Source organism: Pistacia vera, unplaced genomic scaffold, assembly GCF_008641045.1.
Source record: "Pistacia vera cultivar Batoury unplaced genomic scaffold, PisVer_v2 Contig704, whole genome shotgun sequence".
NCBI lineage: Eukaryota > Viridiplantae > Streptophyta > Magnoliopsida > Sapindales > Anacardiaceae > Pistacia > Pistacia vera.
The window spans coordinates 168800-196032 of NW_022196562.1; the positions used below are offsets into that span (position 1 = coordinate 168800).

Here is a 27233-nt window from a genome sequence, read left to right on the forward strand (position 1 = left end):
AGCTTGCATGAATAAATTTATGTGATTAATCTTACAGAATCATCTCCAACTGTTCATCTGTTACATCAAATGGAAGATCCAATTCTCTACCATCACGGTCGGAAAGCAGATGGTTCACGACACTTGATGATAAAGAGTAGAATTTCATCAGCAACAAACTATCAATCGCCTTTGAATTCTCAACATAACTCCTACTGTCTGAAACAACTTCACTTAGTCACTTCCACTCTTATTGTCAGCAAGATTCTTGAAACGAACAATTTCTGAAGAGGCTGCCCAAGTCTTGGGAACTTCCAAATTCCTAGTCAAAAACAAAATAATAAATAAAGCTAAAGTCAGTAAAAGAGGAAACAAATATATTTCTTCAACAGAATCGAAAAAAGTAGACATACCCTTCAATATACTTCTCTTTGCAACGGTTTATGTAATCATCAGTGTACCTAACAAATATATCATCCATACGTTTTACCAAATTTGGAACATCTTCCAAAGGCAATATATCCCACACTTTCAGAGCTTGGGTGTAATTCGATTCTCTTACTATGTCAATTGTGCAAATTGTATAAAGACCTTGAACTTTGAATTGCTTAATAATATGCAAAGATCTTTCACAAACAGATTCTATGTTCCTCCCCTTGGGTCGCCAGCCACTTGAAAGTTTCAGTAGAAGGTTGATAACTGACTTCCTATTGCGGTCTGATGTCAGTTTTTTGAAAGATTTTAAGAAGCTATCACTAAAAACAACCTGAGAAATAAGAAAATGATCACTGACAAATATCAGCACTAACCATTGTAGGAAAATTTGATTGGCAAAGCAAGTAAACCTATGGAAACCATATACCTTCCACTTTTGATTTCTGAAAAGTATACTATCAGCATTCAGCAATTCATCCAACTCATCAAGCTTTTCTTTGGCTTCTAATATAGCTTTGGCCATATCCTTATCTTCATCAGCGTTAAAGAAACAATGCCGGTCCTTCGCATCACGGATTAAGATTTCCCAAACAGATTCACCATGAGTTAAGGTTCTCTCGTTCCCCAAAATCCATAAACAGTGCCTACACCATGGGACAGTAGTTATTCACCATAGTTAGTAAAACGAACTAAATGCAATGAACAACATTTACATATATACCTAGCCCTTGTAAGTGCGACATTGATTCTCTGTGGCTTGGACAAGAATCCAATGGATCCACTTTTGTTACTTCTCACAGTGGAAATTATAATAATGTCCTCCTCTCCTCCTTGAAACCCATCAATTGACTTCACTTTGACAGTAAAGCCGTCACTGCTCTTATACTTGCCTCCAAGTTTTTCTTGAATTGCTACTACTTGAGCACTGTAAGGTGAGACTATGCCAATGCTCAGCTTCTGTTTTGAGCCATTCCAATCTGCATATTATGAATCACCATGAATATAGAAAGGAGATTCAATAGAAAGAGTATTGGCATTTGGTCAATTTGAAACACTTCATTTCATTTATGGATGATTCATTATTTAAGTTTTTAAAACTCTTTTTCTTCAATCATATTTTAACAGGCAGTATATAATACAAATTAGTAAATGCATGAGAAATTAGGTAATAAGTTGAAAAGAATAGGACAGCATTTACCACATTAGCCATTGACAGGAAATCGGCACTTTTTGATTTCCATTTGCAGAATTGAATTAATTACAGGATAACAGTTGCCGAGCAACACAATCATAAGTCCATAAAATGTAGACAATATGAAACCAATATTGCGTTTCTCAAAGGGAAACATTAGAAATTAAATGAATCACGTGCTATAGAATAAGCTATGAGATGACAAATGAAAATCAATTAATTTTTAGATGGTAATATAAATGTTAGACTCCCAATACACATACCTTTGTACAGGTTCTGCAATATTTTCACCACAACTGCTACCTCAACCATATTTCTCCGGCTATGGCTGATTAACTCTTCTCTCCCATCTAATATATTGATGAAAGAATATGGACCAAACATTGGTGATCCTGACATAAAGACTTTTTCATAGCTTTTTCTTTTAACAACCGGGGAGTCTAAAATCTGGTTGTCATAGAAATATGAATTTGGGAAGTAGCTGATTGAGGGGTGCATTCGATACTGTACATTGAGCAGGTGTTTAGAGTGACCCAATGAGCTCAACCTCTCAAATAAACTTCTCCCGAAACCAGCTTCATCAGAAACCTGAAAACGAAGACAAACAAATTAGGGAAAACTGAAAAAAGAAGCAAATGCCAAAAACATAGAAATCACTAGAATTGTTGAAACAACATCAACATACATTGCTTTCAACCATTGCTGGCAATTGGCACTCATCCCCAATGAGAATAGTATGTTTTAAGCCCGGGAGTTGCAGCGGTATTGTCAACTCACTTTCTTTTAGTTGTGCTGCTTCATCAACGACCAGAATGTTCAGTGGTTCCATGGCCACTGAATGCAGCTTAAATGAACTAGAAGCAGTGCAGAATATTACTGAAGCTGTTTTAAAACAGAAATTTTTAATGAGTCTACGCTCATAGCACTTGGAAGCTCAAGTTTGCTAAAGGAATCCTGAAGAATTCTAAAACAGTGTGACATTCACCATCCTCTTGTGCAAAACAGTACTTTATGCCCAGATGAAGAAGACAATCTTCAGCTACTGAATGTGAAAAAAGCTCTTCTAGCTCCTCAGAAACTACACTGTCTTGAAACATAAAGTTTCAAGAGAATCAAGTAAGTGATCAGAGCTACCATGTTTTGAAAATTATTTTCCAAAGAAACTTTTGGGTATATGAGTACAGAGGATAAATAGACAATTCCTAGAGGAGTGGCAGTAGACTTAAATCTCTCTCTCACATATTCAAGAAATGACGAACTGCTCTTTAGACGCCTCTTTGATTCATCTTCACTACTGTTTTCTCGTTCTTTATCAGTTCATTTTCCAAGAAAATGTGTACTGAGAAACACAATCTTCAAGTAAATCGATCGTGGAAGTAAAGCAATGCCTCCAACCAGTTTGCATACCAAAACACTCTAAAGTCTTTTAACACGGTAATCCAAATATATTTCTTTTATTTCTTCACCAACTTTGAGTCTCTCTGTACTCCCAAACAACAGAATACTCCAAGAGGAAACAACAGAGTGCCTCTCCCTATTCATCCGTTTTAATTGTTTCTTTCAGCTGCTTTAGAACACGGGAGGCCACTTCCTAATTGCAACATTTGTTGGGGAACAAGTAAGGTTCTGCATTTTGTCCTTAACAATGTAAAAGAGAAGCATACTAACAGCTATTTTTTCCTGTCCCAGGGGGACCCCAATCAGTTGCACAGACGACTTGTGATCACAATGCACACTATCAAGGCAGGCAAAACTGCCTTCACTTGAGAATCATTCATTGTCGATGATAAACGAGACCAATTTCTCATTCCAGAGCCCCTTCTGCTCAGAACAGATTGGCACGTTTCCTCCAACTGTCATTCAACATGCAAGTTTCAATCAAAAACACCTTAATTTATGTCAGCAAGCAAAAAAGTAAATCGTCCTAGAAACTTACCACAGAATCAGTGCATAGAACTTCCTTGATAATCTGCAAATTTCGAGACATATGCAATGATTTCCATATTCTTATGTTAGGAATTATATTTACCAAGAAAATACAACAATGATTTCTGCCGATCACAACTTGGATCGTCTTGACGCCTTGACTTTAAAATAGATGAAGTGCTATCAGTCTATCTCATTTTCATCCTCTGGGATTTTTATGACTGATAGAAAAGACCACATTCTACCCACCCTTTCCAAGTCAGAAATGGTTTCGGGTTTCGCATCAGCCAAACCAAAATATCCCCCGGCAAAGTTTTATAAGGCTCTTTACCACTGTTACTGAATTCTGTTCCTCCAGTAATCAACCTTAACGTCATATATCTCTGCTTCATGTGGCTGGATCATCAAAAGCGACCACTTCGCATAAGGTGCTCCTGAAATATCTCCATTCTTGAAAACAGTTGTGCTCGTGTTTCTTCCAACAAAGATAAACAAAGACCCAAATACTGTTTGACTGACTCAAATGATTCAGGAATTTTTTTCACCTAAAAGATAAAACAATAATCGTTTACCAATAGAATATCAAATAAACATTTTCAGTCAGTATGGACTTGATTATAAGACGAAAGCACTTGAAGGTAAAGGAAGCCTCATCTGAAATTGTTATTCAGTCAGACCTCAATTGAAATAAGATGGAAAAGACCTAAAAATATTCTATTGTAAACTTGCAGTGCCCGCTAATTGAGGATAACCCAAAAGATAGACAGGGTTAAAACTAAAGCTTTGTCAATTAAGGTAATAAATATAAGTGATGACTTTTAACCAACTATTATAGCTTCTGCTTTAAGCTAGGAAACACAAGCACAAGCCATAGTTACAAACCTTAAAACACATAAGACAGCTTACTATATAATTTTGTCATCTTCATCTATCCACTTGATCCCTTTTTTTTCCGTTTACAATAAAAGTCTAATAAGAAAATAATTAGCTTCATTCGTTGATTTTTTTTCCTATAGAAACTTTGGTAACAGGTAATCTTCTTCAACCTCTTCCAAAATTGAAATAGCAAACCAGTATTACCCTCTCTAGCTACTCCATTTGACGGCATGTTAAGTTGTCTCTTAACGCAAAATCTAGGCAACAGGTAAGGAATTTTAACCGATGCTAGCAGTTAATAACTTCACTACAATATATGTAGCTACCTCATTAATTACAAGTGTCACAAATGCTAGTCCATTTTCATAGACAACTGAACATTACGATAATACAAGGGAAACCCAGAAGCTGAACATAACAATTAAGATACCAAACAAATATACATTAAACAATACTAGATACCCATTTTCCATTTTCATCAACAAAAGTTGTCACCATATTAGCATTTAATAATAAAATGACAAATTTTTAACTGCTTACCCTTAGAATCTACGGGCAAAAAAATATGACTTGTTTAAGAAAATGAAGAAGAAAAAGGAAAGCAAACCTTATGACTGAAAAGATTTTTATTAGAAATGTCATCAAGAACCAAGAAAAGAGAGTATGAGTGAAACCATAGTCATAATTGGGCTCCTCTCTTCTTGCTGCTGCTAAACCTTCACCTTCCATCATCATATTCATTAATTCTTCTCTGAAATTCCACATGCAGTTAAATTTGAAGTACCTTAATAACGGAGGCAACTAGCTTACTTCAGTAGGAAGAACTCCGATGCAAATGTAAATGCAATGAAGGAAACAAGATTCTGTATTATTTCCACTTCAAAGAAACTAGCACATACAACTTTGCTTTTTCTTTGTACCTACTTTAAAATACTTTTAAAGCAAATTAAAGAGACCAAGTCTCCTTGTTAGAATTCCGAGAAAAAAGCAAAGAATGAATTTGATGAAATATGAATGTTGCTAGAATTATGGCTGATTACACATCTCTCTCACCAAATCAAGGCTACAATCCTGGAAATCAATTACCCATGATTTCTCTAATTACATTATTGTGTTATTATTTTTACAGTTACATTTCTTGTATAAATACAGCATTGTACAAACACTGTGAACACAATTGAATACAATATAGATAAGTATTTCTGCATTTCTTTCTTTTTCTACTAGGATTCATATTTCTAATCCTAATAGGACTCTCTAATTTAATCATTATCTATTTTAACTCTAAATGAAATCCTAAACCAATTCTCTTTCCTAATAAACTTAAGTAAAAGGAAAACAATATTTTCAATTACAAATTCCTAAACTAAAATTTTCCTAAACTTAAATTCTTTTTCTTCTTGTTTGCCTTTTTCTTCTTGCTTGTCTTTTCTTCTCAATTACCAAAAAGTGCTCACACTTCGAACAATTCAATTAATCTGCTTCCACTTCTCAAGTCAATCTAGCCACTCCCTTTTTTTGTCCCTGCAAACATACAGAATACTCGGTTAGTATTGTTTTTTCTCTATACCCAATCTGGCCATTTTTTTTTTTTTTTTTTTTTTTTTGTCCTAGCAACACATAGAATACTTGGTTAGCATTATATAATATTTTTTCAAAATGGAAACAACCCAATAAACACATATCACAACCCAAGGTCGACAGACCCAAATTCACAAGCCCATCATGATTCAACTGTCACCCACAACCAGAAATGAAGCTCCAAAGATACTAGAAGCGTTGTAATATGCTGGTCGTTCATGGATCAGCAACTGCTTATCAGCAGAAGTGGTACGGAGCTTCCACTGACTAGATGGCTGCCAAAATCTGCGCAAATATAAGAGATGTACAGGAACTCAATCTGGCTAAAACTTTAACTCTTCGAAAAAAGCTTTCAAATCTCAAACAAGCTAACAACACTGTCACCACATCTTTCAATTGGCTCTGCCGTTTAGAACGAACTCGACACGGCTGAAGAAACCCTTGATGGGCATCAAAGACTCTCCTTAGTACTAGAGGATTCCAATCGTGACAGCTTATCCCAAGTTTTGCTTAGCCTCAGTAAAGCTTTTTTGGCCTTTAGGACCCGATTTTGGCCACGTCTTCACCACCCATCCTTCGTCGCACTTTTCAACTCGCCATTCAGGACGAGGGCCAACGGAAAAATCTCTACTAAGATTCACGGCCGACTGAAGCCGTGGCCTTTACGGGTTGAGAAAGATGGATGGCAAAAGAAAATGAGCGACTAGGGATAAAAAAGGTAAATTTATATGAGAAATTGAATGGCTCAGATCTTTCACTCCAATTTGACAACCAGAAGTTGATCGCCGTTCTCAACACATCTAACGGCCCAAGATGCCACATCACGCACCTGGTCAAACGGGTCAAACAGGTGGTCAACCAAGTCAACCGTGGGTCAAACAGGTCAACTAGGTCAGGAAATTCAAACAAGCAGGGATGGTTATTTTGCGAGTATTGCAAACATAGAATCATAACGATAATCGCTAAAATTACTTGGGCATCCCAAAGAAAAATCTGAAATCCACAGTGTATCAAGTTGACACCCTTCCTTCTGGAAACCAGCAAACAACAACCATGATCAACACAGAACAATACAATCAACTTCTCCACATGTTGAACAACGTCCTAGCCGCCCCTACAACATTATATGTAGGTACATCTTTTTGCCTAACTTTATCACAACTGATATATGAATTATTGATTCAGGGGTTAGTGATCACATTATTTACAACCCAAAATTCTTTCCAAATTTACACTAAATCATTCACTTATGTGTGTATGCCAAACGGAAAAATGCCCCAGCCACTCATATAGGAATTGTCCAACTAAGTAAAACTTTAGTTCTTAAATGTTTTATACGTTCCTACGTTTCAATTCAACCTCATTTCTGTGTCCAAAATATGCACCATAACATTGCATATTAATTCTTGTCTAATACATGTGAATTTCAATACCTTCGCTTGGAAACCGATGGGCTTGGGTAAACTCAATAGAGTATGTATTATTGGGCAGCTGATGAGTCCTCTAAATGTCATAGCTCATTTCCTTGTATTACAAATAATAAATTTCTAGTTGTAATACAAACATTAATAAACATTTTTTATTAATTCTTCATCAAATGTAGGTCCTAATGCATCCATTCCCCAACCTAAATGCCCAATATGCCCTCTTGCAGCAATCCCACATCACTTTTCCAAATAGCACTTCCACTACATCTCATCCATTTGCCTTAATCCACCTTGATATCTGGGTCCATACCACACCCTAATCATGATGGGGCCGATTTTTCCTCATTGTAGTCAATGATTTCTCTCATGGAATGCTTTTTTCTTATGCACTCAAAAGACCAAACACTACCCACATTAGGAACATTTGTTCATGGTCACACTCAATTTCCTCATCAGTCGACGTGTTAGAACTGCTAATGCTAAAGATTTTCTTACCATACTGTTCTTCTCTTTTTATGTCCCTTGGCATTCTTCATGAAAGTTCATGCACATATACCCACAACAAAATAGGGTTGTTGATAACTCAACCCTGCTAGAATAGCCCATGCCCTCAACACTAAGCCGCACCTTGGTACCTTGGGGCGAATGTATGATCTAGCCACTTACCTTCAATCGCATGCCAACTCGAGTACTGCATGGTAAGACGCCTTATGAGTTTTGTTTGGCAAGCCCACAATTTTCATCTCCATGCTTTTGGTGTCTTTGCTACTCTATAATTATTGGGCCGCTGACAAATTTAGGTCCTACCGCTCTGTATCTTTATGGGCTATCCCATGCTCCAGAAGGGTTATGTTTATATGATCCGCCGAAAATGGTTTCTTATCTCCATAGATGTTGTCTTTCATGAAGACACTTTTCCATTCACCACCAATGATGAAGTCTCAAGTTCCTTTCCTATGCGCTTCTTAGAGAATATTATGCTGATCTATCCACTAGTCTTGACCCTAATGATTCTTCACCAGAGTCACTTGAGTGACACCCCACGTCATCTCCTCCAAAATCTCTTACGCTTGCACCACCACAACGACGATCTAACCGAAAACTCTCCTCTTATCTAGACAGTTGATTATGTCTATTCCACCATATCAAACTATTTGGTACACCTTAGCCCACATTAAATTATGTTACTTATGACAATTTCTCTCCTGCCCACAGAATATGTGTCAATCAGATTTTTGTTGACTGAGAGCCACATGTTATTCCGACATAGTCCAACATGCTCATGGGTGTCAGGCTATGACTAATGAGCTCACTGCCCTACTCAAAATAGTACATGAGCTAATGCATCCATCCTCATCGGAAACCCATTGGATGCAAATGGGTGTACAAAATCAAACATCATCAGACAAATCAATCAAACGTATAAAGCCGATTGGTCGCCAAAGGTTCACTCAACGCGAATACTTGACTACCAGAACTTTTCTCCTATTGCCAAGCATGTTATCGTACAAGCATTTCTAATAACTATGTTCATGATTGGTCCTTACATTAAATGGACGTCTTTTACATGGTGCTCCACAGAAATTTATTGGATCTTCCTCCAACTTTGCCGACAGAAGGAGAACTCAGTATGTCATCTCCAAAGTCCCTTTCTAATCTAAACAGGCATCTCTAATGGAACAAGAAATTCACATAACACTCATAGGCATAGGCTTTTGCCAATCTAAACATGATTATGCACTATTTTCCTGGCGAAAAGGTAACACTTTTGTTGTACTCATCATTTATGTCGATAATATTCTAATCACAAGAAATGATGAAAAGGTTATCAGTAAGTTAAAGGACACCTCAACAAGCACTTTTGCATAAAGACTTGGGAATTGAAATTGCAAGATCTCCAACCGAATATCTCTTAGCCAACAAAGTATGTTCTTGAACTCATAATAGATTTGGGTTGTTAGCATCAGACCAAATGCCATCCTTGTCAAGCAAACAAAAACTCACTACTCAGAAATATGATAGTGGAATGCCACCATCAAAGATAAATCCACCATTAAAATCCTTCACATTATCCAAGGCTAGTGGGTTGCCTTATCTTTCTCACCATGACCATCTTGACATTAGTTATGCAGTGCACATTCTTAGCCAATTCATACGCAGACCAAGCAATAATCTCAGATGAATGCAGCAATGAAAGTGAGTATTTTGAAAGGTTGTCTTGGCCTAGGACTCCCCTTGCCTCGGGATGAGCATCCAACATCACAACATACTATGACTCGGTTGGGCTACATGTCCATGACAGGAAATCTCTTACTGGTTTTTGCATCAAACTTAGGGACCCTTATATCCTAGAAAACAAAGAAACAATGAATAGTGTCACTATCATCAACAAAAGCTTAGTATATAGCCATGGCCAAAACTACATGTGAAATCACCTGGATTATTGGGCTATTAGAGATCTAGAGATATAAGTAAGAAAGTTGGTTCAATTATTTTGTGACAACAAAGCTCAAGACATTGTGGCAAATCTAGTATTCCAGGAAAGAATGAAACACATAGAATTGACTACCATTTCATTAGAGAAAAAATCCAAGAAGGGATAATCAAGACCATGCACATCGCACTACAAAACAACCGGGAGACACCTTCACAAAACCATATGCAGCAGACAACACCATATTTGCTTCACAAACTGGGTCTATGCATATCAAACCATAAGCTTGAATGGGAGTGTGAAATATGGAATGCTGCTAGATTACAGCTTGATTACAAACAATCTTCTTCACAAAATCAAGGCTACAATCCTAGCAATCATCACCCATGATTTCTATAATTCATTATTGTGTTACTTTTACAATTACATTTCTTGTATAAACATAGCATTGTACAAACATTGTAAACACAATTGAATACAATACACAGAAAAGTATTTCTGCATTTCTTCTTCTCAGGCATACTTTGGCAACATTGATCTGCTTCTCTTGCCTTCCACTTCAAACTCTAACAGTATATTCAAGTGTGTATTTTCAATGTACAAGAGCTCTCTATTTATCATTTTAATTTATGCTAGAATCATGATATGCATGATAATGTTGGAAAGAAGAAAAGCTTGATTCAAGTAATGACTGAAATCAAGGTTTGCTTGATTCAAGCGATTTGAACAGCAACACCCCCCCCCCCCCCCCCCCAAAAAAAAAAAAAAAAACAAAGCTCAACGTGGGTAATGTAGATTCCAGCTTGAGATTGAAACTAACTTAGTGTCGTCCTAGATGATGAGTTGATGTAAGTAGCTGGAATAAGACAAATAGTTGATTTCGGCACAAAGTCAGCGTTGATGAGAAAGTCAAATGATGATGTGGCAAGTCAACAATGACATGACAAAGGTTAGCAATGGTGTGGCAAGTCAACGATGACGGAAAAAGACAACAATGGCGTGGCCAGTCAATGTGATGACATGGCAAAACTAACAAGGCAAGTCGTGTACAGACGTGTGTGAGGTGTGCAAAGACAAAGGACCGAATGGCAAAGGCAGAGGTCCTAGATGGCGTAAAATAGTAACCCAAGATAGTAGAAGCTATCCTGATATGATTTAATATGCACTAGGAAAATTCCTAACTAGAGGGGTAACAAATGGTCTCACTTAAAATCCACACTCCTTAGACTATTATCACCTTGGTGATAGAATTTTCCTAGACATCTATAACCTAAAATAACACTAATTGTCCTAACCTAGCTTTCATACCATGTTAATTCTAGAGAGAAAGGCAAAGAATTCTAGAAAGAAAGCAAAGCATAAATTGTATATTCATAATGTATTTTCAATGTACAAGCTCTCTATTTAACTTTTCATTTATTTAGAATCTGCTAAAGCATCATGATAGTATTGGAATCAAGCTTTGCTTGATCAAGCCGTTTAGCAATGGCCAAAATCAAGCAAAAAGCTTGATTTTGGCTAACATCCTAATGACATGTTCATTTAATCGATTTCCATTCCATCGTTTGGTCTCTCAAGAAAAACAGTCTTTGCTTTATGCATGGCTCTTCATATAAAATATGTATGTACTCCCCTTCTCAAACAAGCTGCATTACAGTAGCCGTACGCAAATATCTAAGGGTCTATTTGTTTTTTTAGCCTAGAAAAACGTGAAATTCACATTCGTATGATATGGCAAACTTTATTTTGAGAAACTGGAAAAATGCTGGGAGAAATTATAATTAGAAACAACTATGAGTTATTAAGACAAGATCAAAAAAATAAGTGATACTCTAACAAGATTTAATCTTATATTTAGATAAAAATGTCACGTATTTTTATTTTTCATTTTTCAAATATTGTTTTCAGACAAATATGAAAACAAGTTTTGATTTATTAAAAAGAAGAAGAAGAAGGAAGAAAAGGTTGTTCAGACTCGACCTACACTAAAAGTGTGGATAATCATCTTCTTGTTGACTTACCCAATTCTTCTTAGCCACTTTCCAAGTCTTTGTATTAGTTACTAAGAAAAACAATTGACTCCCCTAATGTTTAATTTCAAAAATAATTTTAAACCCAACTGAAATAATGTATTATATTACAACATTACCCACACACACACACACACACCACACACACCACCACACACACACACACACACACACACATGCAGACGCATACATATCCACTATATGTATATAACCTTCTTTCCTCGAGTACAGTTCACTACTAACCTAAAATAGAAGCAAATCTAATCAACCACAATCGGTGACCATAAAATGAAGAGATGGTAAAGACTAGAGAGACAAAGCTAGATTTGATATTAGTTGTAGAATTGTAGGACTAATTAGTGCTATTATAAAACATTGTCCTGTTGCAGCAGAGTAAAGCTAGATTCGATTGTCATTTTGCATAGTTACTCTGTTCCTGTAATTTTTTTTTTTTTTTTTTTGGTAACGAGGTATTTGGCCATAATTGCTAGTCAAGCCACCTAATCCTCGAGGTCAAACACCCACATTACCCTTACCTATATGTAAGGTAACGTTGGGTATTTTATGGACATATATATAATTTTCATTTTAAAACTGTTGAACCGATGGAAAATAACTTCTAAGCGCAAGTTAGGAATTTTAAAAACTGTTATTAAAACTTTCAAAACTGTTACAGTAGTTTACCCTCAAAACACTACGTGGTTTACCCTCATAATTGCTCCATAAAACTCCCAAAGACCCTAAAGATTTATATCTAACAGAAGATTACAGATTTTTTCCTAAAAGAACAGATCTAAGTAAATATTACAAACTAAAGAACCTATAAGATAATTCAGATATAACTCTTATATAAACAAGATTTATATCATGTCATGGTCAATGGCAAAGTAAAGAGTAATGCAATATATCATATCAAATGATTAACATTATCACCCTCAGCTCAACTTCATTCTTTCAGTTGAAGGTTTGTTGAGATCCAAAGAGTAAATGACATGTTCCCACCCAAAGATTAGCGAAAACCAAGATCCCACCCCTAGTTTCATCTATCCCATATCCTCATCTCTAAATTAATATTGTTAGTGATTTTAGGGTTCTAAAACAATATGGAGAGTGTATACCAAAATACCCTTACAAATAAATTAGTAAATTATTATCCCAAATAGATTTGGATTTCTCCGATAGTCGCAAGGGAGGGGAAAATGGGAGAAAATGCTCATCCAACCAAAATGGAAGCGGATAAGGCTGGGAGATGGATGGGTTTTGTTGGGCATGAGTGGGGGAGGTAGTGGTGGTGACAGTGATGTCAAACAGCGTCGGAATCCAGTTAGATCTTGATTTTTTCGATAGCCCGAGGGAAGGAAAATCGCGAATAAAAGGCTCAGATCCGCCAAAATGGAGGCGGACGAGGTTGGGCATAGATAGATTTTGTTGCGGATGATGGGGGAAGCTAGTGGTGTGATGATGATGTCAAACGCGCCAGAATCTAGCTGGATCTAGGTTTTTTCTAGCCCGAGAGAAGAGGAAAATCGGAGACGTCAGATCCGCCAAAATGGAGGCAGACAGGTTGGGGGATGTTCGGTTCTATCGAGATGCATGGGGGAAGCTAGTAGTGGTGGCGATGATGTCAAACGACGTCGGGATCTGGCCAGATCTGATTTTCCGACACTAATGAGGAAGGACAAATTGCGGAAAAGACTCAGATTTGCCAAAATGGAGGCGAACGAGGCTAGGGGATGGATGGGTTTTTCGAGGATGAGTGGGGGAAGCTAGTGGTGGTGTGATGTCCAACAGCAACGAAATTCGACCAGTCTCTATTTTTATGACGGTGCAAGGGAGAGGTGCTTGTGAAAGAAATTTGAATGTAAAGAGTTATTTTTCAATTTTTATTTTTATTTAAGATTTAATGCAGTTCAAATTATCATTTTACTCTTTGAACATTTGATCAAATGATTTTCCGTTAATTTAAGGGTGGAATCCAAATAAATGAAACTAGGGAGGGAAACTGGGATTTTGCCAATCTTTGGGTGAAACAGTTGTTTGCTCAATCCCAATTGGCTCCTCAAGCACCTAGTCTCGTCACATTAAGATGTATAAAAAAGTTGTGATAAAAATACTTGGCAAACCTATCCTTTCATTTTGTTGTTGTACAAAACCCTAAACCTCTCTTCTCTATTTCAAACCATGTCTTCCTCACTTTTAACTTCATCTTCTTCACATTCTCTGTTCCCAATCTCAACAACAACAACAAAACTCCCTCTTTAAACCCATCATCATCATCTGTATCACTTTCGCTCACTAACCACACCCATTAACTCAAACCCCAAGTCCTTCGCCAAACCTCATATTAGTGGGCACCACTCTCTCAATCACCTCCAATTTCCCGGCCAAAGCTCAATCTCCTCCCTCACTCTCACTGAAAACTTTACATTAGAAGAAGGATACCTTTGAACAAGGCTGAATCTCTCAAATCCCTTCTGCAACAAAAGCTTGAAACGGCCAAGACCAAGAATCTCTCACCATACTTCAACGCTTAGTGGGCCGCAGCCTGAATTGAGTGATTGGAAATTCTTGATGGCAAGATTGTTAGGTGAAATGGGTCGACTCAAGAAGCCCGCAATTGTTCGAAGAAATTCTTGTGAAAACCCTTGTCGTTTGAGGCGTTGTTCGAGAACGCTTTGTTAATGGACCGATGTGGAAAGGAGAAGCCGTTATTAAAAGATTGCAAGAGGCTTTGGATTTGCTGAAGAGGAAAACAAAGTGAAGCTAGATGTGAGGTTGATATGGCGCAAATTCAGTTCTTGCAAAAGAATGTAGAGAGCTTTGAAGAGCTATGAAGAATTGGAGAAAGAGGATCCTAGTGATTTCAGGCCTTACTTTTGTAGGAATGATATAGTTTGCTTGATAGAAATGCCGAGGCTAAAGAGCAATTTGCAAAGTATGAACAACTTTCACCAAGAAATTTGAGGTGGAGGGTTATTTGAGGACCCCTTTGTCGAGGATGAAGGTTTGGAGCTAACAAGAAAATGATGGAATTGTTTATTGTTTTGAGTTCTTTTTTAATAAAAAATTTGTTGTTAAGTTTTGTAGTTTTATTTGAAACTTGTCAACATGATTAGCCCGAGCTCGAACAGCCCAAGCTCCATTTGGCTCAGCTCTTTTACACCCCAAGATATGGAGAAATAAAGACCAATAAAACTAAGTTATATTAGATGTTTCCTTGTCCTCATGAGACTAAACCTTATTGTTTTAATAATTGCCATTAGAATCGAAGGGTCTATGTGTATCATTTACCTAAATAAGCCGTTTGATGTAGAACTAAGGCTAGCATTATCATGAAATATTTAAAACACGAAATTATTTGTTCTTACAACCAGAAGACTCACAAACTTGGGCATTTCATGACACTACAACTTGTAGTAGATGATAATCAATTCGAAATAGATTTGGTCACTAACGTTTCCCCTTACCTTTTCCCTTGTTCTTTTTCTTAGGCTTTCTTTTTCCCTTGTTTTCAATTTTCTGATCCTGACAACTGGCTTGGGTTTGGTATTGGGATTGGAACCAGAAGCTATAGGAATGCCAAACCCTCCATCTTACCGTCAATGTTTTCCTCATCACATTTTCCTTCTGATGCCACACCCTGCCCACGCCCACCCCCGCCACCCCAGACCATGCCTCTCTATTGCCTTACCTTTAACATTCCTACTCTGCTGCAAGAAGCTGATTCAAGTGAGGCTCCACTGTTTGCCTGTTGACTGCACCCTCTTGCAAACTTCTCTAATTGTTGAAATGTTGTTCTTTCACTTGCTGACCACTGAAATTAATTTTTTTTTTTTTTTTTTATTATTCAGGGTTTAAAGGGTCTACATAATCTAAGTAAATACAAATGCAAATTACCAGCAACAACTTTGAGTTATAACCACAATTTGAAAGCAGATGCCAAATTTAGGATGATATGGTAAAAACTAGACCCATTTATAAACTGACCTTTCATCTAATCCAGCATAATTTGCTTCAATTCTTTAAGCATGCTGACTGCTTCATCCATTGGCTTTTTAAGGGTCTTTCTGAACGTTTCCACATTCCAAGCAGTTAAAAGGCGATACTTTGTCTACATCCAACTGTAAAATCACAAAATATAATACCACGGTCATCTTATTATACTTCACCCGCATTCAACCCATGTGAAAAAGAAATGGAATTCCTTGACCCTTGGGGCATTCAACAAAATGCTCTTTTGATCCCTGCATTTTCTATCAAATCTAACGCTTCTAGTGTCTTGAGAAAACTTGAGGGTCCATGAGCAGTTTATCCCCATTTATGGTCTGGGTTTGAATCCTTATCTGGAAGGATAGCAGAATTTGAAGACGGAAGAGTTGAACTCTTTCCTTGGCCACGACAGTCTGACAAAGAGATATTCTTGTGCAAATTAGTAGCTTCCAGTTTAGCTCCAGAATGGCCTTGAGAGCTTCAGACGTCGGAAACATGACACCTATATGTCCTTACATTTGCTGGCTTTCATGTCAACAAAAACTGCATCTTGACACCTGAATCTTGAACAATTTCCCCCCAAACTCACAATTACAAGTGGATTCCTGATCCTTTTAAATGCTTCGGCAATCACTCAACATTCTGATAATTACCTCCATCTTCTGCGAAGGAATCACAAATTCCCAAGGCAGTTTGTTGGAATATAGTTCCTGCCAAGCAAGTCAAAGAGCAAATTTGCACAGCGCAAATTTACGTACTTCCCAAATTCAAATGAAGCAAACACACTATTACAACCAATCTTAAAACAACGAATGAATGATAATGTTTCACACTTGTATGAGAGTTTCTGATCCATTCCATTGTTCCTTCTCATGGTAAAGGACACGCAACAATGTGGACAACAAGCAAGTACATGTCTCAGGAATTGTTGCCAATCAGGCTTTAAGCTTGAAGTTGGGTTGGTGTTCTCCTCGTCGTAGATAGCCAATCCACAAAAGATGACTGTGTGTTAAGATATACCCATGGCCCTGGATGCTAGACAACAAATCAAAAACCGCTCAATAATACAGAAAATTAGAAGGTGATATGTATCCTTTCCACCAGTTGGCATCATAAGTTATCTTTCAAAGCTCAAAGAACTTTACACATGCAATGTTATTGCATGATCCGATATTCCCAGAAGGCTCTCTACAAATTCCTTCCATGGTGTTTTTCAATAAACTTTTTGCAACATTCTCAAATACCTCATTATTCGCTTACCAGACCAAGAATCATAACTACCACACTTCCTCTGCCATAAGATACTGACTTCTCACCAAAGTTTGAAAAATAAATCTTTATTATATTCCTACAAATCTCAGTTCTCTCATAAAATCAAGTTCCCTTTCAGATTCTCGCCAGTCTAGGGAAATATGAGTCAAAGAATTGCTTCTTTGATGTTCAACAAAATTTTGTAGTCCTAGTATATAATGCTGTTGATCGAAATTTGGAATTCAAAAGAGATTTGAACTTCATAGATGTAATAGAATTTCTGATTTGCAAACACGAGATGAATTCGAAATGATCTTACAAAAGGCAATATAGATTTTCCACACCTTCATACACACAAAAAGTACTCTGAACTCCAATAACACGAGCAGCAGAGACAAGTTGTTGACATCAATTGAAACCAACTCTCGCTCATTTGAGCACATCTTTTCCACCTTTCTACCAGTCTGCATCGGTTCAGCAAATACTTGGTACCAAGATTGCTATATTGCTTCCATACACCGAGATAGTTCAAGCAGAAGTCACCATAACTTCTGCAGTTGTTAACATCTGTGTTTGCAGATGCTCAGATACTCAAGTATCTTCACATCATATTCTTCCAGTATTCCAAAGTAGACAAGGTCTCAACACCCTGGTTTCTATGAATTATGTCTTCTGAATATGCTACAATCAGAAACTAATTCGTCTTCCCAACCATATTTAGGGTACTTAAATGAAGATGGAAATCCAAAATCTTTCGAACAGATAATATTTCACCTCTAATACTTGATGTTCTTTGAAGCATTTAATTGATGACTCCATAAATAGGTTGCACTGCTCATTTGATAAAATGTCACTTCATTTCGAACAAATTCAGAAAATTGGTTCGATCATTCTCCGCCCATCTTGGCCTTTCCCAAAGCTCCTCCTTTGTCCAACTGCTTCAAAGGCCAGCCATTGCTACCAGACCATAAGAGTTGGACAACTAATCAATTATAAGTGCAATGCTTCTTTGAATCCCCAGCTTTCTGTAGCAAATCAGCTGCACGGAGAATATCTCCTCTCATTTTTGCAATATTTACAGCATCCAGAAGTTTCCCACTCTTCCTCGAGCAATAGAAGTTCATCAAAGCAATTCAACGACTTCAAAATTCTTTAAATCCACGTGATGAAACCTTTCACACATTTCATCATGGATTTCCTATCTTTGAGCTCATGATGATGAAAAGCGCACCTCTCCAGAAAGTCTTGTTCATTTTGTTTATTTCTTCACTTCTGGACAGTACTAACATCTGTTTCCAGTATGGATGTACTGCAACCACAATCAAAAAGCTTTCCTTTGGAGCAAACTGTCACATTCTGGCAAAATTTCCCTTGGCATACACCTCGGCTGCAAGCTCATAGCTCCTGCAAGACAAAAACATCCCCAGCCCTTCCAGCTCTGTTCCTCACATTTTTCCAAATAAATCCACCTGCAGGAACAAGAAATGAAGTCTTAACGTCAAATTTAGTAACCTCAAGTGGAACATATATATAATATCAGCACTTTTGCCATTACTACTAACAAGGGCAAGAAGTTCCGAGAAAAAAAAAAGTTTAGTAAGGAAGATATTATTGCAATAGGTCACACTCTGAAAAACTGAAAATAGTTTCCATCACTTTGGGAGCTCTCATCTTGGTGCAGAAATGGAACTTGCTAAAGAAAGCTGCTAACTCAGTTTCACACTAAACCTTCTGATAAACTGCAACAATACAGTAGATTGCATACCAAAACCTTCTTATAAAACAATAACTGCCGGGAACATCTAAAAGAAATCTTGGTCTGTTCTCAACAGTAAGTTTGCTTAACATATCAAATTTTTGGATGTCCAAAATATATCAGCAACAAATCATCAATAGAAGAACTTCTGAGATGATATCTAAGTTTTCACAGTAAATATAAGTAAGAAGTACATCCATAACACTGCAGCACATAAACAGCAAGTTATATTCATCAAATTATCATATCCAATTCATACCTGCTCTTTCATACTCTCCCAGCTCTAAAAACACTTGCAGCAGAATCGCCTTGTGTATGTTTCAAATTTTATAGCAGCTTGCCTTAGTTTAATATTAGCCTCTTCAGGGTTCAAACGCGGATGCGGTCAGCATCAGCCTTAAGGGCAGTAGCTTTACACCTTTCTTCCCAGTAAAAATCCTTAGCTCTTTCGAAGCATATAGTTGCCATCATAGTTACGCAAATGAAATAGCTGGAAGTACAAATAATTCCAAAAGAGAAAAAAGAATATTTAGTTATCACCAGAAAAGTGAAGTGGTTCCTAACTCGTACACCCTCCTACCACAAACAATATGAACTCAATGGCTCATGACTGAATTTTTCGATGCAGCGTACATGATGCGTCTAAATATGATGGAAATGGCTCAGCTAGGAAAAGGGTACCGGAATGGAGAGATGAAGATGAAAATAATATTGTTGCAGTATGCAAAAACAAAATGTATTCCGAATATGACAGGTCAAATAAAAAGGTTTCACAATTAAAGCATGGCATAACAGTTGACATTACGATGATTGGAGGAAAAAAAAAAAAAGAAAAGACCTTGATGCCCTGCATTTCCACTCCTCTGGTGTACTCGCAACTTGCATTGCATGTGCCAAGGATCATCCACTGTTTGACTTCAACAAGAAACTTCTTCTTCCAATAGTCAAACATAGGTTTGGAGACATCCTCTCTATCCTCCCAGATCCATAACCTTTGCTTGTACAGTGATGGCGACATACAGTTGCTTCAGTTCAGCACACAAGATGTTGTGTTTAGCTTCATTGAAGCTGGGAAGGACCTAGTGACGTGGAGTCAAGCAAATTTTGCTCCTCCATATACTCGTAAATCACTCTCATTGATTCTTAAGATGTGATGAACCAAAAAAGTTGTATAACAGTACCCCTACAAAAGAAATAATACAAGCATTAACGAAAAAAAAGTTAGGATTCATAGAAATTACTGAAAATAGAGATAAGGACTTGGATAAATGAAGTGAAAACTTTCCAACCAATCAATTTAGCAGTATTTAGCAATAAATCCCCTCCTCATAAATTTTGAGGGGTATTGATTCTAGATAAGTTCAATCTTGTATTCACTAGGAATAGTTGCTAGAAGTCACAATCTTATATTTTACCTGCGTATGCCTATCTTACTTGACCACGCTGAATGAAATGAAATGAATTAAGGGAAATGTCTGAAACTACAAGTTTTAGTTTTAACTAGATCACAAATTGACCATTTCAGTAATAAGATCAAAATGGATTAGAAGAGTACTCAGGTATAGCATGAAGAATGTATATTAAAGCAAAACTCTTTGTTTATTACTCCAATAAAAGACTTTTCAAAAAAAAAAAAAAATGAATCACCTGAAATTCAAGGCCCTTGCTCTCTACTATGGTCAAAACAGAGCTTGATTCCCAACAATGTCAGAAATAACCTCCGGCACAATCATCTCGTACTAATATCACCTGCTCCGCTCCAAAACCACCTACGTCCCACCACACTTTTCACTCTTTCCAAAAATTTATGATTGCATTTCATTGTTCCAGATTCAAGCAAATTGGAGATTCCCCATATATCATAGTAGTCTCAGGGTTTAAAACATCAACTAGGGACGGAAGAAACGTTAAGAAGATCAATGATGCTCTGAGCTTTAGTACACCTGCATGGGTACGGAAGTTTTGGCTCAAATTAAGAATTTTGAGAGTTGTCCTTTCCGTTCTCTGCCATCATGTTCATTGCTTCTTGATTCCAGTACAAATTTTTGTAGAACAGAGATCGTATCTTCAAACTGAAGTCAATTCCCTGGCAATTGTTTGTGCTGTATCACCAGAAAAAAAAACCCTCTCCACATTTTTGCAAATTATTTGAACAGGCATTGACTCATTGTAAGATCCTGCACCTCGTCAACATAAACAAAATGAATTTGATCTCCCCTATTTCCTTTTTTAAGTCGATGATGAAGATCAATTACTAGATCAGCAATATCAAAATCACCATTTTCCATCTTCACTCTCTCATAGTTTTGAAATATCTCATATATCATGTCTCTCTTTTGCCTACTTAAGTAAACTCTACCCTCTGATAATTGGACATAGTCTTCTTGACTCAGTTTACCATCACCAACCCCCATGGATCGCAGGCTCCTTTTATGTGAGATATAATCTCAGTGAAGACCTTGAAGAATCAAGCTTCTTTGTCAGTTGTTCATTAAAATGGTGCCAGTAAAATCTACTAAACCTGTCATAACTAACTTCCTTTGTCCTCATAATTGTGTATAGAATCTGATCTTAAACTCTGACTTTGGACATCAGAATGTTTCCTTATGTCAGGGAATCTCTCAAAATAGAATGGCCCATTGTTCCATCCACATCATCAAGAACTTATGAAATGTTAAAAAAAGAGGTATGACTAGGGGATGTTCTACAAAAGAATTTGGATATCTTTGAATTGCGCTGCATCATCAATATCATCAATATCAGAAACTTGTCTTCTGCTAGAAACTTCTCACCCAGGCGGAGCTGCATGCATTACAATATTATCATTAGCTATTAAACGTCATCGACACAATAAATCCAAAGAAGCATATTTTATAATTAAGAAGCGATTTGCAAATACAGTGAAAACCTAAAAATGACATAGCTCACTTTTAAGTGTATAGCAACGAGATTAACGTCGGCTGCTCACAATGCGGCCTATTCAATTTAAGCTTATGAGCTAAAACAGCTCCTCCCTATTCATAAAACTCTGAATGATAAAATATCTCAGAGATCACCAAGACAAAAGAGTGACAAAAAACGTGCTGCAAAGGTTAAAATTTTGTTGTTTTCAATCAAATTAGAGATGACTTGCTTTGAAATGAAAATCAACATTAATGAAAGACAAAAAAGACTGCAAGACTATTCTTATGGAAAACCCACAAACCTTTTCAAGTGAGAAATGTGTTGCTTTACAGCAAAACACAGTTTAGGACTGACTGTCACAAAGTGGGCGTAAGATATCTGGTTTACTCCTCCAACCCTTCTCAACCACATTTTTCTGGTAGCATGCGGATGCTTAGATAATCAACTCCATAAATCCTTCAGTTGCCATGTGATGTTGTTGTTCTTTCTGAAATAATTTCATGTCAACACAGTAGTTTTCCCTGTACCTGACCGCCCATATAAAAGTGCTTCTAGGAAAAAGAATCATCTCCAACTGTTCATCTGTACTTCAAATGGAAGATCCAATTCTCTACCATCACGATCAAACAGGTGGTTCACTACACCAGATGATAAAGAGTAGAATTTCATCAGCAACAACTATCAATCACCTCGATTCTCAACATAATCATACTCTCTGAAGAACTCCACTTAAGTCACTTCCACTCTTACTGTCAGCAAATTCTTGAAACAAATTTCTAGAAGTGCCCAAGTCTTAGGAACTTCCAAATTCCTAGTCGAGACACAAATAATTAATACAGCTAAATGAAATGTCTTGTCAGCAGTATAAGAGGAACATATATATTCTTCAACAGAATTGAAAAGTAGACATACCCTTCAATATATTCTCTTGCACAGTTTGATGTAACATCAGTGTAGTTACAAATATGTCATCCAAACGTTTACCAATTTTGGAACATCCTCCAAAGGCAATATATCCCACACTTTCAAAACTTGAATGTAATTCGATTCCTTTACTACGTCAATTGTGCAAATTGTTATAGACCTTCAACTTTGAATTCTTAATAATAGTGAAGAGCTTTCACAAACGAATCTTGTTCCCCTCTAGGCCGCCACCACTTGAAGTTTCAGTAGAAGGTTGATAACTGACTTCTTGTCGCGGTCTGATGTCATTTTTTTAAAAGATTTCAAGAAATTATCATAAAAACAACCTGAGAAATAAGTAAGAATGATCACTGACAAATATCAGCATACCATGGAAGAAAAACTGATTGGCAAAGCAAGTAACTGTGGAAACCATATATCCTCACTTTGGATTTCTGAAAAGATGCTATCAGCATTCAACAATTCATCCAACTCATCAAGCTCTTTTTGTGCCTCTAATATAGCTTAGCCATATCCTTATCTTCATCAGCGTTAAAGAAACAACACCGGTCCTTAGCATCACAGATTAAGATTTCCCAAACAAGCATCATAAGTTAAGGTTCTCTCATTCCCCAAAATCCATACACGTGCCTATACATGGGATAGTAGTTATTCACCATCGTTAGTAAAACGAACTAAACAACCAATGAACAACATTTACATATATACCTAGCCCTTGTAAGGCGACGTTGATTCTCTGTGGCTTGGACAAGAATCCAATGGATCCACTTCTGTTACTTCTCACGTGGAAATTATAATAATGTCCTCCTCTCCTCCTTGAAACCCATCAATTGAATTCACTTTGACAGTAAAGCCGTCACTGCTCTCATACTTGCCTCCAAGTTTTTCTTGAATTGCTACTACTTGAGCACTGTACGGTGAGACTATGCCAATGCTCAGCTTCTGTTTTGAGCCATTCCATCTGCATATTATAGTTAATAAAAGGAGTTCAATAGAAACAGTTTTGGCATTTGGTCAATTTGAAACATTCTTCATTTCATTGATGTGATTCATTATTTGAGTTTTCAAAACTCTTTCCTTCATCATATTTTAACAAGCAATATATAATACAAATTAGTACATGCATGAGAAATCAGGTAATAAGTTGAAAGAATAGGACAGTATTTCCACATTAGCCATGTACAGGAAATCAGCAGTTTTGTGATTTCCATTTGCAGAATTGAATAAGGCCATATCATATAAACATTAGTCACAAATGACAGTTCCTAAAGAGCAATTTTGTACGAACATATTTATCAATTAATGGTTCTTCCCTTATCAATAAATTACATTATTAGAAGTTATATACGATACTTCCATCATGTACATCATGTGAGCTAGCAAAACAATAAGAATAAATACTAATTAATTAATTCAGGTAACAGTTGCTAGGCACACAACATAAATCCATAATGTAGCAATATGAAACCAGTATTGCGTTTCTCAAATGGAAACATTGGAAATTAAATGAATCATGTGCTATGAAAATAACGTGATATGACAAATGAAATCAATTAATTTTTAGATGGTAATATAAATGTTAGACTCCAAAAACACATAATACTTTGTACAGTTCCGCAATATTTCATCACAACTGCTACCTCAACCTATTTTCTCCGGCTACGGCTGATGAACTCTTCTCTCCCATCAAATATATGATGAAAGAATATGGACCAAACATTGGTGATCCTGGCAAAAAGACTTTTTCATAGCTTTTTTCTTTTAACATCGGGGAATCTAAAATCTGGTTGTCATAGAAATATGAATTTGGGAAGTTGCGATTGAGGGGTGCATTCGATACTGTATATTGCAGGTGTTTAGAGTAACCCAATGAGCTCAACCTCAAATAAACTTCTCCCGAAACCAGCTTCATCAAAACCTGAACACAAAACAAACAAATTCAGGAAAACTAAAAAGAGAAGCAAATGCCAAATACATAGAAATCGGTAGAATTTTTGAAACAACATCAACATACATTGCTTGCAACCATTGCTGGCAATTGGCACTCATCCCCAATGAGAATAGTATGCTTTAAGCCCAGGAGTTGCAGCGGTATTGTTGACTCACTTTCTTTTAGTTGTGCCGCTTCATCAATGACCAGAATGTTCAGTGGTTCCATGGCCACTGAATGCAGCTTAAATGAACTAGAAGCAGTGCAGAATATTACTGAAGCTGTTTTAAAACAGAAATCTTTTAATGATTCTATGTTCATATAACTTGGGAGCTCAAGTTCGCTTAAGGAATCCAGAAGAATTCTTAAAACAGTGTGACATTCACCCCTCCTCTTGTGCAACAAGTAGTTTTTATGCCCAGATGACGAAGAAAAATCTTCAGCTACTGAATGTGAAAAGAGCTCTTCTAGTTCCTCAGAAGCTACACTGTCTTGAAACAATAAAGTTCCAAAAGAATCAAGTAAAGTGATCAGAGCTACCATGTTTTGAAAATTATTTTCCAAAATGAAACTTTTGGATATATGAGTACAGAGGATATATATACAATTCCTAAGAGAAGTGGCAGTATAGTTAAATCTTTCTCTCATATATTCAAGAAATGACTTGAACTCCTCTTTAGACTCCTCTTTGATTTCATCTTCATTACTGTTTTCTCTTTTCTTTATCAATTCATTTTCCAAGAAAATGTGATACTGAGAAACACAATCTTCAAGTAAATCAATCATGGAAGCAAAGTAATACCTCCAGCCAGTTTGCACCCCAAAACACTTTGAAAGCCTTTTAGCACGATAATCCAAATATATTTCTTGCATTTCTTCACCAACTTTGAGTCTCTCCTTACTCCCAAACAAGAGAATATCTCCAACAGGAAAAAACAGAGTGCCTGTCCCATGGTTGTCTGTTTTAACAGTTTCTTTCAGCAGCTTTAGAACACGGGAGGCCACTTCTTTAATTGCAACATTTGTTGGGGCACAAGTAAGGATTCTGCATTTCATTCTTAACAGTGTAAAGAGAAGCATACTAACAGCTTTAGTTTTGCCTGTCCCAGGGGGACCCCATATCAGTTGCACAGACGATCTGTGATCACAATGCACGCTATCAAGACAGGCAAGAACCGCCTTCAGTTGAGAATCATTCATTATCGATCTGAGACCAAATTTCTCATTCCAGATGCCCCCATTCTGCTCAGAACAGACTTGGCAAGTTTCCTCCTGTCATTCAACATGCAGGTTTCAATTAAAAACACCACAATTTATGTCAGCAAGAAAAGAAGTAAATCATCTTCAGGAAACTTACCACAGAATTAGTGCATAGAATTTCATTGATAATCTTCAAATTTCGAGGCATATGCAATGATTTCCATATTCTTATGTTAGGAGTTATATTTACCAAGAAAATTACAAATAATGATTTCTCCCCATCATCGACTTGGATGCTTCTTGAGGCCTTGACTTTAAAATAGGTAGAAATGCTATCAGTCTCATTCTCATTCTCATTTACATCCACTAGGTCTACGGTTTTCATGACTGATAGAAAAGACCACGTTCTACCCACCCTTTAGTTCAGTATTGTTTTTCTCATACCCAATCTGGCCCTTTTTTTTTTTTTTTTTTTTTTTTTGTCCTAGCAAGCACATAGAATACTTGGTTAGCATATATATATATTTTTTCAAAATGGAAATCACCCAATAAACACATTCACAACCCAAGGTCGACAGACCCAATTCACAAGCCCATCATGATCAACTGCAACCCAACAACCAGAAATGAAGCTCCAAAGATACTAGAAGCGTTGTAATATGCTGGTCGTTCATGGATCAGCAACTGCTTATCAGCAGAAGTGTAGCGGAGCTTCACTGACTAGATGGCTGCCAAAATCTGCGCAAATTAAGAGATGTAAGAAGCTCAATCTGGCTAAACTTTAACTCTCGAAAAAAGCTTTCAAATCTCAAACAAGCTAACAACACTGTCACCACATCTTTCAATTGGCTCTCTGCCGTTTAAAACGAACTCGACACGGCTGAAGAACCCTTGATGGGTCATCAGATCTCCTTTAGTATCATGGATTCGCAATCGTACAGCTTATCCCAAGTTTTGCTTAGCCTCAGTAAAGCTTTTTTGGCCTTTAGGACCCTGATTTTGCCACTCTTCACCACCCATCCTTCGTCGCACTTTTCAACTCGCCATTCAGGACGAGGGCCAACGGAAAAATCTCTACTAGATTCAGGCCGCTGAAGCCGTGCCTTTACGGGGTTGAGAAAGAATGGAATGGGCAAGAAGAAAATGACGACTAGGGAATAAAAAAGGTGCAAATTATATGAGAAATTGAATGGCTCAGATCTTTCCTCCAATTTGACAACAGAAGTTATATCGCCGTTCTCAACACATCTAACGGCCATCAAGATGCACAATCACGCACCTGGTCAACAGGTCAAACAGGTGGTCAACCAAGTCAACCAGTGGGTCAAACCGGTCAACTAGGTCAGGAAATTCAAAATCAAGCAAGGATGGTTTATTTTGCGAGTATTGCAAACAGTA

At 37.0% G+C, this 27233-nt stretch overlaps 1 protein-coding gene across 1 annotated transcript; it reads right to left on the reverse strand.

The window, feature by feature from the left end:
* Positions 1 to 26234, reverse strand: LOC116114218. Its single transcript, XM_031400373.1, has 7 exons — positions 25993 to 26234; positions 24720 to 25907; positions 1870 to 2194; positions 1136 to 1391; positions 842 to 1058; positions 393 to 745; positions 1 to 301 (listed from the first exon to the last, which is right to left on the reverse strand). Exons 1-7 carry the CDS (start codon positions 26218 to 26220, stop codon positions 214 to 216), a joined length of 2655 nt encoding a protein of 884 aa, XP_031256233.1. The 5' UTR covers positions 26221 to 26234; the 3' UTR covers positions 1 to 213.
* Positions 26235 to 27233: the final 999 nt, after the last annotated feature.

Coding starts and splice junctions, on each gene's coding strand:
- LOC116114218 (XM_031400373.1), bottom strand. CDS start 26,220: ATGAAAACCGTAGACCTAGTGGATGTAAATGAGAATGAGAATGAGACT. Junction 2,195..24,719: donor CAGCAATGGTTGCAAGCAAT/GTATGTTGATGT, acceptor CTTCGTTTTCAG/GTTTCTGATGAAGCTGGTTT. Junction 302..392: donor AAAGAGAAGTATATTGAAGG/GTATGTCTACTT, acceptor GTTTTTGACTAG/GAATTTGGAAGTTCCCAAGA.